Source organism: Pimephales promelas, chromosome 20 (genome assembly GCF_988280905.1).
Source record: "Pimephales promelas chromosome 20, fPimPro1.hap1.1, whole genome shotgun sequence".
Taxonomy (NCBI): Eukaryota; Metazoa; Chordata; class Actinopteri; order Cypriniformes; family Leuciscidae; genus Pimephales; species Pimephales promelas.
In genome coordinates this window covers 20,326,846-20,345,314 of record NC_142788.1, presented here as the reverse complement: position 1 = coordinate 20,345,314, position 18,469 = coordinate 20,326,846, and the positions used below count along the sequence as shown (strand labels likewise).

The 18,469-nt window shown below is 37.4% G+C and overlaps 1 protein-coding gene across 6 annotated transcripts in view; it reads right to left on the bottom strand.

The window, feature by feature from the left end:
* fmnl3 (formin like 3) overlaps positions 1–18,469 on the bottom strand; it is a 43,564-nt gene that overhangs the window by 9,076 nt on the left and 16,019 nt on the right. For 5 of the 6 annotated variants that reach the window (XM_089124434.1, XM_089124435.1, XM_089124436.1 and 2 more), the window contains exons 2-15: positions 15,421–15,504; positions 14,552–14,632; positions 13,490–13,566; positions 8,816–8,899; positions 8,338–8,472; positions 7,022–7,130; positions 6,726–6,802; positions 5,612–5,705; positions 3,993–4,067; positions 3,807–3,917; positions 3,487–3,636; positions 2,450–2,551; positions 1,256–1,595; positions 107–187 (exon numbers count right to left, since the gene is read on the bottom strand). In XM_089124434.1, the coding sequence (XP_088980560.1) occupies positions 107–187; positions 1,256–1,595; positions 2,450–2,551; positions 3,487–3,636; positions 3,807–3,917; positions 3,993–4,067; positions 5,612–5,705; positions 6,726–6,802; positions 7,022–7,130; positions 8,338–8,472; positions 8,816–8,899; positions 13,490–13,566; positions 14,552–14,632; positions 15,421–15,504 (1,600 nt within the window). The remainder of the gene's footprint in view (positions 1–106; positions 188–1,255; positions 1,596–2,449; positions 2,552–3,486; positions 3,637–3,806; positions 3,918–3,992; positions 4,068–5,611; positions 5,706–6,725; positions 6,803–7,021; positions 7,131–8,337; positions 8,473–8,815; positions 8,900–13,489; positions 13,567–14,551; positions 14,633–15,420; positions 15,505–18,469) is intronic. The other variant, XM_089124438.1, reaches the window with a different exon arrangement.

Below are 18,469 nucleotides of genomic sequence, written 5' to 3'. Positions count from 1 at the left end.
AATACCTTAACTAACTTAGAATATATTTATATATGTATGTATATAGTTGTGTATGTCAAGATACTGTAATACAGTTTTCTTAGTACTATTTTAAATGATGTATTACCCGATAAGCCAGCAGTAAAGATGACTGGTGATGGTCCGGGCAGAGGTGGAGGAGGTGGAGGAGGAATAGGAACACACTCGACTATAAAACAAGAGAGATTTTATAAATTAGCATGTGCTTATTTTCACTTACTCTTAAAACGCTTCCTAAACACTTAAAAACCTTAATGGATATTTAGTTAGTTCTAGTCCAGCTGCTTCCTCAGCAGAAACCGCTCCTTAGCTAAAGGAAACACCCTTAGCTTTTCCTTTTCCTGCTAAGTGTGCAACGACTTGTACATTTGAAGGTCTGTAGCTCAGAGAGAAACAGCGTGCACAGCTTTGCCTTGTTTTCCGGGTTACCTTACTCTACAATAACTCTAATAATCTCCATAATCTTGAGCTTCAAGGGAATCCCTACATACCCGCTTTCCATTGACAGTGAGCTTGCGCTTGTGCCAAATCAAATATTTACCCTGTTCGCCTAAAATCAAACGATTCCTTTAATGTTATGTTATGTTATATATATATGAAGAGTTCAGATGCAAAAGCCTCTAAGTGCCATTTGAAATTTTCTTCTAGAATGATCATTTTTATCAAGCTTGTATATTTAAGTTCAGTGATTTCACTTAAATGGCAATGATAATTACCTATTAATTGTTATTTAAGTGAAATTACTGAACTTAAATATACAAGTTTGATAAAAATCATCATTAAAGAAGAAAATTTCAAATGGCATTTAGAGGCTTTTGCATCTGAACTCTTCATATGTACACTACCGTTAAGTAAGATTTTTTTGTTACTTTTATTCAGCAAGGATGAAGTAAATTGATCGTAAGTGATAGTAATTAAAGTAATTAAAACATGTAAAATTACAAAAGATTTCTATTACAAATAAATGTTGCAATTTCAATAGGTGAGCATCTCCCTCTCTATCCCTCTTATGGAAGGTTTGTACTGCAAATTCAAATATAGAAGGGTAAAATTGCAGGGATTGTCATGCATACAAGTATCTTTTGTCACATAAAATCTGCTTTGAGTCTCCAAGAGGACCTCCCATGAAGATTTTTGATAGCTTATTGCATAATGAATATATGTGATATTATAAAGTGAATTTCATATGCAAAACACACATTCACCCTATTGTTTTTCATGGCTATTCTCTGAGTACCTTCTGAAGGGAGCGGTGGGGCCGGTGGAGGTGGTGGTGGTGGCGGAGGTGGAGCAACGGCTTCAATAGGAGCGACTGAAGTGACACCCGGACCTCCAGTCCCAATCATGCTTGCAGTTAGTGAGTTCAGGTCTCTCAAAGGAGCTCCAGCTGCTCCTCCACCACCCAGAGCCTCAATGGCAATGTCCCCATCAGGCTGCTTGCGTAATCGGATGGTGCCCTGCTGCTCCATCTCCAACAGCCGCTTCTCGATGTTGTTGTGCCTCTGGAAGGCAGCATCCTTCTCCTGGATCATCCGCCGCAGTGTGTGCACCTGTGTGCTGGCGGACTCATACGTCTCCTGGATAACCATGGGAAGGAAGAAAGAGCAGTCAAGAGTCAAGGATGATGGGGTACATACAACATATGTACAGTAAAAAAATATGAAGAGATTAAGTTGGTCAGAATCCATCAATACAATACTCAATTTTGCTTTACAATGTTAATAACTGAAAAGGGTCCACTGTAGTGAATGATTATCATAATTACTTGCCATGGTATTTTCTTTAACAGTACTTTAAAGAACCACCTAGTAGTAGACATCCAAATTTCTCTCTCTCTCTCTCTCTCTCTCTCTCTCTCTCTCCATATATATACATGGAGAGAGAGAGAGAGAGAGAGAGAGAGAGAGAGAGAGAGAGAGAGAGAGAGAGAGATTTTACAGAGAATTTACAAGACATTCAATTTAAATGACATCTTAAGTAACTATGAATTAAATTAAATCAAAGTGTGAGTGATATAAGAAAAAAATTATATTATGATGCTCTTTGGTACACTAGTTTGGGGTCAGTACGAACTACAAAAAAAGTTTCAACAAAAATATGAAATAGCAATGTTTTCAACACTGATAATAATAAGAAATGTTTCTTGAACAACAAATCAGCATACCAGCATATACAAAGCTTGTTTGTACCATGGTAAACGTCCACGGTATGTTATTAAACATTTATACATCTAGTAACCAGACCATGCAAAAGCAACAAATGATTAATAATCAGTCCTTACTAATGAGATATTCTTGATTACATTTGTCATCATCATTATTACTTATTCAAATTATATGTCATACTTCTATGTATAAATAAATAATTATATGAGCTATTTGCATGTCAAGCTCAAGAGTGAAGGTGATATAAGTGATTGATCGTTGCCTACCTTTATGGCTGACAGTTCCTTGTCTTTGTGTAACAGCTGTTTCTCCAGGTCTGCTACCTTCATCATGGTCTCATTTTCAACATCTAAAAGCTTCTCTGTCACCTAGAACAAAAACAAAGGGAGCAAACATGACAGTGTGAGAGGTGGCGGGGAAAAAAATGAGAGAAGAGAGGCAGTTCAGAGCATTGATACTATAAACATCTATCCCATACCCTTTTAAGCTTTCTTCTGTCTCTCACTCTCTTACGGATCAATAAAGAAAATGTTCCCAGCAGTATGACAGAGCAGATGAGGCAGCATCACTTTCACTTTTGAAGCAGTGGAGATTACACAATTGGTGGAATATTTGGGGAATTCTGTCCTCCACCCCCAGCGAGAGCAAAAGGATTGTTATGATTCTTGGTTCATTTCATGACCTTTGCCATGAGCATAACATAGTCCAGCAGAAAGGCCCACTACTGCGTCAAGATCAGAGGAACAATATGAGGTTTGTTTTCACACTGTCTGCATACTGCGATTTACAAGCCAGTGTGTGATAAACTAAAGCACTTTTAAAAGTCCATTCAGTCTACAAATATGAATTATATTTTAAGATCCCTCTGCACCAAAAGTGAATGATTAAGCTGTGCATGCTGCTTTATGCTGTGGTGGTGAATGATAGGGAATAACTCTGAATTCCCTGAACTCAGTGAACTCTGATAAGGGTCAATAAGATATTAGAAGTGACAACATGGACAACTGAACACAAAATTTACTGCTATGGATGGATGGATAGATAGATAGATTAATTGATTTTCAAAGTCATGTATATTGCAACATTATCCATATATTTTTTTTTACAATATAATCTGCTCTGCATCATTTTTAATGTAACCCAGGAAGATTTACTCATTTTACTTTTTTCTGGTTCTAAAGATTCTCCATCATATGAAATGTCGACTGATAATTGGTATTATATTACCATTCTACACATTATGTTTTAATAATAATAATAACATTTAGCAATGGAAGGAAAGGGAGTATCCAACGGTTCTTACATGTGACAAATGCTCTTCCAGCTCATCCACTTTCTCCAGGGCCACATTCTTTGTTTCAGCGTCTTCCAACAAACCTCCGACATCAAACACGTTATCCAGATAAGCCTGGATCTGCACCGACAACTTATCACTCTCTGTGTGCTTGGATTTCTGTGAGGAAACACAGGGGATTTCAGAATATTTTATCATGTGGTTACTCTTCAGAGTTTAAGAATATATTCTGTTTGACATAATTATTTATTAGCATTTCAAATAAAACATTTGACTTGCCCATTTAAACACTGAATAATTTGAGAGTATTTTGAACATTGACTAAATACCTCCAGGAAGTCATCAAGCCCCAGCTTAGTGAACTCATACTGCAGATGTACACGGAAGTTCATGTCCTCCACAGAATGGACCACAATATTGATGAACTGCATACAGGCCACCTGAGACACAAACACATTCATATCTCGCACAATCAAAACTGGTACAAAAATACCCATGTGCTTTCATGCACCTACCATGAAGTCGATGTTCCCATCTTCACTACGGAAATACTCCATCAGCTTTTCAAAGCGGTGCTTCTCCTTACAAACCTGCAGATATTTTTATTTAGACAATCACAGAAACACAGTAACCCCTGAGTACAGTCAGATAGTTCAAGTGTTAAATAATAAAGTGTGATGGACAACAATATGCTCACAAATAAACATCCTACTTAGAACACTTTGAGAAAAAAACATATTGCGTTTTCTATTTCTCAAAACAGCAGGGTATGAGATTATGGGGTTCAGAGAAGATGAGATGGACAATTCAGATCAGAAAAAAGTCAGACTTCTTTATAGACTTTATGGGAAAAGATTGGGATCAAAGGGGCAAAGGAGCAATGTTAGGCCTCATGTTTCACCATAGAAAAATGGAAACTTGCAGAATATGCTGCTATTAAAGGAGTAGTTCACTTTGCAAAAAAACTTTGCTGATAACTTACTCACCCCCACGTCATCCAAGATGTCCATGTCTTTCTTTCTTCAGTCAAAAAGAAATTAAGGTTTTTGATAAAAATATTCCAGCATTTTTCTCCATATATATTGGACTTCAGTGGGAACCAAATGGTTCAAGGTCCAAAAGACAGTTTAGTGAAAACTGTTCAAACTGGGCTTTAAACTATTCCAGACAATGAAAAATGAACAAATTTTTCATTGAATGAAACAAATGAATTGGAAACAGATTCTTTTTAAATGCTTCGAAGAACGAGTTCGAAAAGGATAGTCACAAACGTGCGTCACAGAACAGAGCAAGGCGAGCATTTGAGCTTATAAACTTTGTTATGTATTTATTAAATGAGCTATTGTTTCGCTTGATAAGACCCTTATTCATCACCTGGAATCATTTAAAGCCCTTTGAACAGTTTGCAGTTTGTATTGAAAGTGTCTTTTGGACCTTGAACCGTTTGGTTCCCACTGAAGTGCATTATATGGGGAAAAATCATGGAATGTTTTCATCAAAAACCTTAATTTCTTTTCAACTGAAGAAAGAATGACATGGACATCTTGGATGACATGGAGGTGAGTAAATTATCAGCAAAACTACTCCTTTAACAATACTATTCAATATTCAAAATTCTTCAATCAGCTTCTTGCCTAGGTCAATAATGCCCTGCTGAATTAAATGTGGAACATTTAATTCTTTAGTCTAAATTCAAAGTTAGTTCAACCACAGACTCTTTGAGTCTGCAGACAGCATATCACATCAGTCTCTCTCACAGTATTGTTGTAACTGCTGTGTTGATTAGCTCTCCTACTTTCTCAGGATAGAGTTGGACAGTTACGGGGTAATTGGCCCATTTCCGGTATTTAAATGACTAGGCAAACAAAACTGAGAGGTTGAGTGAACGGTTGAGTCTGCAGGCAATTCACTCCCCCCAAAACACAGATCTTTATCAAAGATGTGGGTTTAATAAAACGACTGGCTTAAAATGTGGTGTTTTCCCACAGATGCATTTGGGAAGCAAAAAAGATATTGCCAGCTAATTGGCTTTGTATGTGCACAAACTAAAACAAAACAACTTTTTTTTTTACATTTTATACAGCATCTGTGGTTATTGTAATACACATGCAGGTGTATATATCCCAGGATCTACCTCTTTGAAGTTATCAAACGCTGAGAGGATGATTTCATGACCACCTCGCACCAAACATACAGCAGCCAGCAGCTCCAGGACCAGCGCCTTTGTTCTATAAGCAGAACAAAAGCTTCTGTGAGCATTCAACTGGCCTAGAGTGGCAGAGCAGGATTTGCACAATAAGACGGGTAACATTACCAACTTGACAGATCATCACCCACCCACACCTGCTTAGATCTATCCTTCAAGGAGAACAGCAGCTTTTTGTCCATTGTTATACAATTTTCAAAATCAGAAATGTGATATCGCACTTTCATCTTGAGCCTCTCATAGGGGTCAGGTCTGATGTTGAGTATCAGTAATTGTAGTTGGGGTCAATTTTTCAGAGATGTTTTGAAATGACACAATCCCAGAAAACCTTTATAGCTGTGATTGAGTGATAGATTAGTGCACTGATTCATTGAGCTCAAGGAACGATGCTGAGGCTGGGGTTTTTCCATGCTTCAGTCTGAAATGATCTAAACTTTCAACATGCAATTAGTCAGACTGACAGTAATCCGCTCTAAAGGGTTCATTCTAACCAAACAAATGCACAACTCTAATCTCCAACTTCACACCCTAATGAAAACTAAAGGCCACTGAAAGTATTGTTTTTAAAAGGCTCCTTTGCTAGTTACTTACACTGTAAAAAATAACATCATTTTTAATTACAAGTAAAAGACTAAAAATGTTATGGTAAAAACCTGTTAATTGGTTAACGGTAAGATCGCATATTCTATACAATCAAAAAGTATAATAGATCTAATGAAACATTTTATGTAATTTTACAGTGAAATACTCATAAATGTACAGTTTCTGGAAGTGAAAAAGATCAAGTCTAGAATAATTGACTGTTCACACAGAATGTTTTTTTTCCATTGCACTGCGCTGCTTTTCCGTTGTTTCTTATGTAAACACGGATGAGACTGACTTCTGCGCTCTGACATTACTTTCTAAAAAAGAGGAACTCAAGTTAAAACAATGTGTCTCCAGACCTTGCTTTTTCACATTTTATTGCCCTGATACTCATTTTGTTTAAACATAAAAATATGTTCTGTCCCTTAAAACTATTAAACAATAACCTAATTCTTACCTTGAGTTCTTATTGTTCAAACTCAGGGCAATTTCATTGACCGCATGCACGTGAGACATGACGAGGTTGAAGCCATACTAGGGAAAGAAAGGAAAAAGCAATGTGGTTTGAGTATATAAAAAAAAACATTTACCCCATGGAATGGTTATTGAATAAAAATGTTGTGCTGCCTTTGTAAAATGGACAGACACTGATATGAAAAAACAATCTGGATTAGTTCTTGTGTTTGATAAGGTTTCAGAATGGGCAGACATCCCCAAGGTTTTTGTGACCAATCAGGTCTGTGCATCCTGTACCTGATAGTTCATGATTGCTCTGAGGCACATGATGCACACGTGTACATCGTCCTTTTGACTGACTAATCTGGAGTTCTTGATGGTTTTGCTGTTGGAAGTTGAGCCATAGCTGTAATATAAGGACAAATTTAGTAGTTCACAAGCGCAGTGTTTGATTTGACAGAATCATACACGCCACATAAAGAAATACTTTCATTCGTGTGAGTTGTCTACCCTCAGGAAGTGTGGCTTTGGCTTAGTGGGCAAAATAATGCACGCATGTGACTCCTAGCTTCGGTGCAAAGCACTAATGTTCCTTTCATAGCATGAGCATTCTTATAACCAGTGAAGTGAGACAGGAAGCTAACTGACAAGTCAGTAACAATAGTTGACACTTTCCTCAAATAGGGATTAATTACTCATGAAACAATGCAAAAAGCGGCTAAACATTTTTATGTGAAAACTATTATATTTATTATAGTAATTATCCAGCATAAAATGGACCTAGTATGAGTAGATAGTTTAAAACACTTTAAACAGTTGTATTAAAATCCTGCATTAAAATGGTTGTATTAAAAAAAAAATCATATTTGATACATCAGGCCATTATAAGATTATAAAGGAGAATTTGGTGCTCATTCTTAGGGGGGGGGACCTCAGTTTTATTCAGAGGTCCAAAATGAGCAAAAAATATGCAAATACGCCCAGTTGCTGATAATAATATGACAAAATGTAGAAGTTCTGATAGTTTGTGTAAATCAATAAGATCTTTAAAACAGTATAGCAGACTACTCAAGATCCATATAAATATAAATTATCACTCTAATAATATTACTTAATATAAAAGATTAAAAATATATATATTCTTATGTTTACTTTTATAGAAATCAGTAAATATTTCACAGCAAAAACACATATACCATGACCTGAAGATGGAGGTTTTTTTAAATGATACTAAAAGTCCTTTTTATTTGCTAAAAAAGTTTAAACTAATAATCACATGACAGAAGGCATGAAGTAGATTTAGTTTTGATCATGGTAATAATTTAGAGGCTTTAGAATTTTGCATTTCAAATATTTGGGTTGGCTTTATATGGTTATTTTTTAGGACTTTGAGGCTCTTTTTTACCCTGTTCTTGGAAAGTGCCAGCTCTTCAAGCTTCTTAAAAAACAAAAAAAAGAAAGAATAATAAAAAAAAAAAAATGTAACACTCTCCAAACTACATTAACTATTACCAGCAGCCTGAACCAAACCAATGCAAATTATCATAAAAGCGAACATACAGTCGTTTTAAAGCGAGGCAGAGCATAGCAAGCACAAGCAGGCCAGTACATACCGGAGGACGGATTGCCGCGCAGAGCGGACCAGCGTATTGCAGCCATTCTGGTGCAGATCCTCAATGGACCTGCTCCAGGACTTAGCCTTGTCCAGCGAAAAGTCCTCGCCAATCTCCAGCCCTTCAAAATCCAACCTGAGCCGCATACACAGGGAACCGCACAGAGCGGGGGTAAGGGTGGGGAGGGTTAGCAACAGAGCTCAGTAACAGGGGGTCCAGGGTTTTGCAGAGAGCCGCACAGGACCATCCAAGCACAATATAGCAGGGCATAACAAAGCACAAAACAAAATGCAGCGCACCTACAACGAGGCCCCCAGCACACTCATAATCATTAAACAACAGTGAATTCATCACAGTCCTTATCTACAGCGGAAGCCTGGCTTCTTGTTGGGATCTTTTAAATGTCCTAAAGATGGTGCATGGATTGGCGTGTTGTGAAGTTGACAGTGGTTGGTTGCTTTTAGGGTGTGTCACTTACATGACGGCACACTGGGCGAAGGAGAGATACTCCACCAGGATGTCCAGGCCTCTGTTCTCATCATTAAGGAACTCACGAACCCACCTGCCACATTAAAGAGACAGATGATGTTAACATCCTACTGAAATTAAACACTCTATATACACTACCATTCAAAAGTTTGGGGTTAGTAAGAAATATTTACAAGGCTCTTAAAATGTTAAAGATATTAAAAAGGAGTGAAGAAATAAAACAGATATTTTTCTAGACTGTCAACATGACATCAAACTTAACCCTCAGACTGACAAGTGAACATGGATTTATTGTTAATGATTCATCACTGGTGGATAACATCAAGCCCCTTTTATTGTTAAATATCCTATTGAATTAATATACCATATTATAGAAGTAGCAAATGTCGTTTAAAGTTGACTAAAATGAAGCTCAGAGTTGACTGGTTTGGCAAGACTAATATGGAAAGTCCAAAATAGAGGCTAGTTTTAGATTTCCTTCATTTAGGGAAACTTAAAGCAAAAGGAATTCCCACCATGCAGAGCAAAGGAACGTGGAGATCATAGCTTGAGAGAAGAGGTTAAATCTCTGACAGTGGGAGTGTTTAGACTGCCTCCCCTGAGCAAGCATTCATTTATATACACACATGCATTCTTTTTTTCTGCTAGTCTCTCATTTTCATTCTTATTTTACCTCTCAAACACAAGCTGTAATGATTAGTTGAAATCTGTCACTATTGTTAAATGGCCATGGACGCATCAGAAAAAAGCAACAAGACTCCCAAAAGAGCACAGGAAAGACAGACAAAAAAAAGAGTGCGACTGAGCAAGAAACAGACTTTTCAGATTGAAAAGGTGGTGGGGGCTCACTCGATCATCGGCTTCCTGTCTACCACCTCCCCCTCCCCCTCCCCCTCCCCGCTCCCCTCTAGACTCTTTTCCTGTCCGTCCAGATGCTATTTCAGATTGTCTTGGCAAAGCAAGGAGTAGCACATCGGAAAGAGGCCAGGGATCGGACACATGCAATAAACAGTCCTCTGTTCCATTTCATCCAGCCCCAAAAAGTCAGCGAAAATGGCTTGCCTATTCTTTTCCTTTTGTTCTTAATGAGAAACACATTACCCCTAGCTCTTAATAATGCAAGAGAGGAGTGTATTGGTTATTTATGGCTCACACAGAAGACAAAGGAAGTAATTCAGAATCATATTTTAACAGTGTCTTCTGAGATTTTGCTTACATTTTATGTGCTTGTGTATGAGTGTTCAGGAAGAAACTTTGAAACAGTAGTTTGAACAGCTACTCAATGCAAGTAATTCAATTTACCGCCTTTACTTTCAGAAGTAGTTAGCTGTCACAGATTGAGGAGGAGAGTCCAAAAAAATGGTCCTTTAATGACAATAACCTCAGGTAACCAATGAAGATTAAAGCAAAAGTAACTGTGTCTACGTGAACAACAACAACCGATCACTGAAGGGTGAAACGGAGACACAAAGTGATAGTGAGATAGTGAACAGGTGTGATGATTAGATGAGTGTCCATGACAACTGATGACTGGCGGGAAACCAAGACAAAGAAACATGTGATTGAAGATAAACTAAAAGTCCATGAAAAACAGAGATAACTGAGCGTTTATGCCCCATCCCGAAAGGCGCAACCTCGCGCCATAACAATAACAAACAGATGAGGGAGGCAGTGAGGATGGGGGCTTAGAAGGTGGGCGAGGGGGCGGTGAAGGGATAGTGACAGGAGATGGTGATGGAGGAATAGTGACGTGAGGATGATGATAGGCCGATGCAGCTGACCCCGAGTGTCACAGTGCCGACAGCCCACGGAAGAGTCGAGGGAGGGAGGAGCCACGGTGTAACAGTGGCTGATGACAACTGGGGTACGACCAACACTGAAGGCCGAAGAATCCACACGCGCAGACGGAAAGCCAATGGAACTGAGCAACATCGCTGGCACTGGAGACCCAGGCGGTGCCGCCACGATGTGCCGCCACATCTGAGACAGAGCCAGTGTGATGGAGGACAGAGGCGAAGCTGAAGGGAAGGCGGAACCAGCCGTAGCTGTAGAGATGGAGGAATGGAGCGTAGCTCACAGCCCACAAGAGTCGAGTGACCAAGGGGGAGCTGGTGGAACTAGAGAACCCGGTGGAGCCGCAAGGCCAAGGGTCTCTGTTGGAGCTGAAGGTGGGAGGATAGAGCGAAGTGATCAGATACTGGAGGCAGAGCCGAGGGATCCTCTGGTTGTTGAACGACCTGAGGCTCGATGTCACAGCAAGGCTTCCCTTGAGACGACGAAGGGCTCCAAACATCTAGCAGAGGCGGGCTCTGCAGTGATGGGAGCAGATCAAAATCGTTTGTAGAAATAGTGCCGAAAGACAGACAGAATTTAGAATTTAGACTACCGGTCTCAGTGCAGTCTTAAAACAGCGATGATGAAGTACCGGGTAGGAGTTGATCCGTCCGCATTGAAGACCATCAGCCTGTCCCCAGTTTCCACCAGCATTCCCTCAACCTCTAGTGTCATGGGCTCACCCCTGGTCAGACTCACTGAAAGGTTCGTCTCTTTCCTTTCCATCACAGGCTCTGGCTCACGTGTCGCAGCAGGCAGTAGCTCTCCGATTTCTCCGCAGTTGAAGGTGGTGAAACTGGACCGGGGATAGATGTTCTTCAGGTCTACAGGGTAATGATAATTATCCCTGATCCAGAAGAATTACTTCAGAGTCTTGCTGGTGACCCATACTTGCTGGATAATCCAAACTAGGTTAGTTGTTCTGTCACAAGATGAAGGAGAGTCCAAAAAGGGCTCAAAATACAAAAATGATCCTTTAATGACAACCTCAGGTAATCCACAGAGGTAAAGTAACAGCATGTCTACACACAAACACGAACAACAACCAACCACTGAGGGATGAAACAGAACAACTTAAATACACAGTGATAATGAGATGATAACGAACAGGTGTGATGATTAGATGAGTGTACATGACAACTGTTGACTGGTGGGAAACTAAGACAAAAGGCTTGTTCGACTTGACAGACCGATTGGTTTATGACATCGAAGTACCGCAAGAGCTAGATTCAAAAGCATGCGGGGCCGTCTGTTCTCTGTTCGCTCTCAAGGTCCATTGATGTCATTCACCGATCGGTCTGTGCAAGCCTAAAGGAACACATGTGATTGAAGATAACAAACTAAAAGTCCATGAAAAAGAATCAAACATCAAAGAGTGAGTAACTGAGTGTTTGTGATATTAGCTGTAGTATGGACAACTAATAAAAAATTAGCTAGAAACTTAAGAACAATATCTTCTTAAATATTTAAATATAAGATGATATAATTTATTCTTTAAATGTATCATTTAAAATCTAAAATTGCTGTTATAAAATGTTAAAATATTAATAAACAAAATGATAATACTTAAAATATGTAAAATATTTAATATAAAATATTAATAAATATTTAATAAATATAAAATAAAATATATAATAAATAATATACATTTAAATAATATTATTTTAGTGTAAATAGGCATTGAATTAATAAACGTCTCTTAAAATAAACAGACTAAAGTTCACACTAAACAAATACCAGAATGCAACCTAATTTATATAACTGAGTTAAAAACATAGCACCAAACAGCAGCATGTAACTGAATATTTTGCCACAAAAAATATCTAAAATGATTTGCTACTATGTGGAGACCGATGAAGCATTATTTTTGAATCGCTCATTTGCACGGTCCAAACAAATCAATGCTATTTTTCCAGTGCTTTTTGAGTGTGAGTGTGTTCTCTCAACTGCCTATTATAATGCACAATACAATGTGACATTTTGTAATATGTCACTGTAGCATTTTGTAATATGTAAAACAGCTGGACTATTAAAATATGCATTAAAGTTAGTAATGGCACTACTGCCAGTTATTACTTCCCATCGCTTATGTGTATGGGTTCATACAGTTGGTACGGATGTAACAAAGCATGCGGTTGTGTGTGAATAGCGTCACAGTTTCACAACACATTGTTTTTTGTATGTATAAGTGTGTGTGTGTGTCCTTGAAAGCGGAATATAAACAGTGAAAAGATGTTCCCAGTTGTCAATGTTTCATTGTACCTCATTGTGTTGCAGATTTGTGTCAGTGTTTTGTCTGCGTTCATCAATGTGAGTTATAAAGCTTTGTGTGTGTGTACGTGTCCTTTCATACATTGTTGGATGCTCCAGGCTTCCTGGCTCTCCGGCATACACTACTCAGCTTCCTGCTTGCTAAAGCTACTAAGGGGGTTGTGTTGTGTGAGAGGGACGAGATGAATAAAAACCATCTGGACGCTGCCGAGGTCTACAGACAGTGCTATAAGCACAGGGAACCTGGCAGAACAGCCCAACAGCAGGGATGTGTGCATGGGCAAACACTACCTCTAGCTTTCTACAACAGGAAGAACAAAGAAAGAGTGATTCTTTAGAGGGGGAAAACCAAACAATACCACAGCTTCCCACCCATACCACTAGCAGTGCTATTGTTCCCTGCACTGTATACAGGAACCTCATAACCTCAATGGATTGGTTACTGGAGGATCATGGGATGTTACTCCGGGTGAATCCTGGGAAGGCTGTTTGTAGAGATCAGCACAAGATGAAGAGATGTAAAAGGAGGATTTAATGAGAGGAGACAGGAATTAGTCACCCTATGTGATTGGTTCTCAGCGATATCTCCAGTTCTCGCAGGACTTTGGTGGATTCCTGAACCCTCCTGCGGAATTTCTGCACACAGAGAAACTGATGATTATTGGCATGTTTGGAGAAAACTCTGCAACCTCCCCAGAATAAAGTTTTTTTTAAACATTTAAAAAAACACTAACTAGTGCCGGGTAAAACAACATTTTAGCATATAAAATATGTCAACACTAATGTCCTGCATATACACTGCCATTCAAAAGTTTATGGTTATTGGCTTATGGTCTAAAATACAGTTCAAAAAACATTAATTAATTGTGAAATATTATTACAGTGTAAAATAACTGATTTCTAATTTATATATATTGAAATGTAATTTATTCCTGTGATGGCAAAGCTGAATTTTTAGTATCATTACTCCAGTCTTCAGTGTCACATGACCCTTCAAAAATCATTCTAATGTGTTGATTTGCTTTGAATTAGAAACATTTATTATTATCAATGTTGAAAACCGTTTATCTGCTCAATATTTTTGTAGAAACTGTGATACATTTGTTAAGGGTTTTTCTTTTTTGACGAATAGAGAGTTCAAAAGATGAGCATTAATTTGCATTTATGTATTAAACAGAAATCTTTTTCAATGTTACAAATGTCTTTGAATTTAAGTGTAATGTATCCTTGGTGAATTAAATTAAATCTTACTGACCCCAACATTTTAAACAATTTACATATTGTATATAAAAATCTTTACATATGTATTTTCTTTACCATCCTCCCTGTCTTTAAAATGGTTATTTTTCTCTGCTGTTGATTTTGGTCTTCTATGTACATCTTTAGTAAGTTGTGGAAGTTCAGAACAAGCAAAGTTCAGTTTTAATAGATAGTCTTTATGTACAGGGAAGAATTTTTTTTAAGTTTTTAAGTTACAATATGTTTTAAAGAACATTCACTGAAAGAGATGAAGGGAAATTTGATTTCTCACAACACAACCGTTTAACTGCTGTAAATAATGTTCACATATAACCAGCTGAGAAACAGACAATAGTTATATTTTCTAGAGAATGATGCTGACCTTGCGTGTGACTCTTGGGTCTAAATATCCACGTAGTTTCTGGATGTATGTATGTGGAGGATTCTTCACTTGGAAACGCTCCTAACAAACAGAAAAGGGGGAGAAAGTTATACACAGATTATTAAACATCTCAGATAAAATATGAATGTTCTGTTTTATCTAACACACGCACTTATTCTTAAAATATCCATATTAACATTTTTTTTTTTGCTTTGACTATGAACTCCCTTTTTCAGCAACATAGATTTGTCAAGATGCATGACATTTATAAATAGTAGTTTTACAAGACATTGAAGTCATCCTTTTTTTCTACATAATCCTGTATTTAACAAGATGTGCAATTTTACCTAATGGTACAGTTTCTCTAAAAAAAAAACCCTCATGTCATTCCAAGCCTGCATGACAGTATGAACTCAAAAGGAGAAATACTAAAGACTGTTCAGGCTGCTCTTTTCCATGCAATTACAATGAATGGGGACCAAAATCACAATAAAATGTTCATAAAAATAATCCATATGACTAATGGAAAACTTCAGTCCCCGTTCATTTTGATTATTTCACAGTGAAATATGGGTTTAAAACAATATGAGGGAGAGTAAATTATGACAGCACTTTCATTTTTTGGGTGTACTGTTCCTTTAAATGATATCCAGTTGTTCAGAATCTTGCAATCTACCTTTTCTTTTGTGTAAGAAATAATTAAAATCTTTTTCTAAGTGTCAATAAAACATCAAGCAACTTGTCTCTTAACTTGTTAATAATAATTGTAAAGATCATGTCGACGACACCATTGTTGGAGGCATGTTCTTCAGGACTGCATTACAGAAGCAAGGGTGTGGCATAAGTGTGGGTCACTGTGGAGGCTGTACCTGATCACAGATGAGGTCCCACTTCTTCTCATTATCATACTGCCGGAGGAGACGTGCTTTATCTGGTGGCAAGTTCATAGAGTTCTGAAAAACAGAGAGCACTTTTGCATCAGAACAAACAGGAAGTCATGTTTTCCTCAGTGTACCCATGGAGACGTCTCTGTGCTCATTTTTTTTTTTTCTTTTTTGGGTCACAGTGGTTTCTAGCCAGATACGAGAAACCCTGCAATATCTGATCTCACGTCCTGTGCTGACTTCTTATATCCTGTTTCAAATCCTATTTATCTTCAGAGTCAGACATCAAGAAAATCTTTGTACCAAATTCTCCATCTCAAACTATATGAAGGAAATTATGAGCAGTGCTTGCCTTTGCAAAACTCACTACCACAATTGTGGGTGATTTTATGTAGTGTGTTGTTATGTGTTTACTAAGGGGTTGTTAGAAAGTTACACACCAAACTGAATTACATGAAGTAGCATTTATGTCCATAGCACAAACAAAATTGCAGGATTAATTACGTGTCAAAGTTTTTTTTAGATGTTTTTGCGTCGCTGTGTTACTGTGTATCAGATGTGCTGCAAGAGCTGATAATATGAACATAAGTATAAACCTATTTTACAGCGGAGCAACAGCTAAATAGAACCTTGCTTGCAAAGACTTTATAAACAGAAAGATGGTTCACTCCTATTACATACGAATGGGAAGAAAGTGCATACATTTTGTTTCGTCTAAACGCTCAAATGCATGGCAAAAAACAAAAGCCTGAAAACTGCTGCTTTTTGTCTTGATTAGAGCATTTATAAATAAAATGTATGAGACAGTTGTAGTCATATTTCATTGGTGATTTCAATGAAATTCAATTGTAAGCTTGGTGAACATCTTTGGAGAATTGGATGTTTCCCCACTTAAAGAAATAGTAGCTGCACTTGCATGCCTGAGAGGAGTTTCAATAAGTGAAATAGCTTGTCTTAAAGGAACTTTGTGGCATATGTTTATAGATGCTTGCATGAATATTAACACACTTGGTTAAATGGTACGGGCATCTGACTACTGAAGTTTATTAACGTCAGACAAAAGCAAGCACTAGCGTCTGCGTTTATGTATCATCAAATTTTCTAGAGGGTCAGTAAAAATGTTTAATGTAAAATGTTTAATGCTTTGTAGAAAAATGCTCACATGGTTGCATTTATTTGATAAAAAAAAAACAGTAAAAACATATTATTAACAAATAATGTTGTGAAATATTTTAAATGATGTTTTATACATTTAATTTTTTTCCTGTAATGGCAAAGTTAATGGCAGCCATTGCTCCAGTGTTTAGTGTCACATGATCCTTCAGAAATCATTCTGATTTGGTCCTCAAGAAACGCTGAAAAGAGTTGCTGCTTAATATTTTTTATGAAAACTGAATTTTTTCAGGATTTTTTGATTAATAGAAAGTTTAAAGGAACAGCATTTATTTGAAATTAAAATCTTTTGTAACATTATAAATGTCTTTACTGTCACTTTTGATCAATTGAATGCATCCTTCCTTAATAAAAGTATTAATTTCTTGAAATAAAACAATCTTACTGACTTCAAACTTTTAAACCGTAGACTAAGTGTTAGATTTGGCCTCCTGTATGCATGTTCTATTTATTCTTATAAATCATTATGATTACAATAATAATGCTATTGTTCTACTGAAATATAAATTTTTGAACTGCATGCCACTTCTTAGCAGGACATTGCACATAAGCCTACTACTCTCTTTTTTCAGGTCACGTTTGCACTACAAACAGAACAGTAAGTGATTTGTCTTCTAAATGACTTTAATGGTGGAACACACGCTGAGTCAGTTGTTGGGTGTGAGCTGAGCTTTTTGTCTCCAACAACACTGAATTTCTCTTTACTAACCTGAGACTCTGTGCTGTGATTAAAGATAACTAACAGATAGGCACTGAGCCAGATTATCACAGCATGTTACAGACCTCTCAGAGGGTTTCCCTTTGAAGATGGTAAAGGTGTTTGTTCTGAAGATGCCATACACCCCCATACCAACACCCGCCCGAGCATCTGTCTATCACCTACGTCCTTGCACTCCACATTAGAGTGATTCATCCACCCCAAAAGTCGACAGCTACAAAATCTACAGCCAAGGCAACATATCACCTCAGTGAAATTACATGACCACATCATTATAAACAACATGTTTTTCCAGTCATTCTGACTCTATGATTTGTGGGAAGTGCATATTGTGTGTAGAAAAAATTTGTTTTATTTTATTTCCACTGTAAAGTGATTCCACCTTTCCACAAGCCCATATGAATCATATTCAGTGACAAGTCTGGGAAAGGCTGGTGGTGAATGCAGTATCTATTATAGTAGTGTCAGAATTAAAATGTCCTGATAATTTACACACCCCCACGTCGTCAAAGATGTTAGGTGTTTTTCTTTCTTCAGTCGAAAATTTAGGTTTTTGAGAAACATTCCAGAATTTTTCTCCATACAGTGAATAGTATGAACTTGAATAGTATACAACGGTTTGAAGGTCCAATTTGCGTTTTCAATGCAGCTTCAAAGGACTCAATCCCAGCCGAGGAATAAGAGTCTTATCTAGCGAAATGATCGGTCATTTTCTAAAAAAAATAATAAACATGTATACTTTTAAACTACAAATGCTCGTCCTGCTCATCCAAAATGGGGGTGGGGGAGTACAAAATAAGGTGTGGCCCCTTTAAGAGCTGTGCGCGCCAAAACACGAATTCGAAACTAAATATTTTCAAGAGTGCACCAATCATTAGTAAAAGTTTTTTTTTATTCATAATAATTTATAAATGTTTATTCAGAATTAAAGTCCACCGCTGTCCGATTACAATGGAGCTATAGATTTAGGAATTGGGTTATAAATCCAATGGTTCTCAGACAGTTCAACTTCCAACATTTAATACAACAGCAGACAGACTCAACTGACCATGTAGTAAATTTGTTTTGTTTGAAACCACATTCGGCTGGAAGACATCCCAATTATGATGACTAGGGTTTGTAATGTCTGAAAAGCTAACAAAT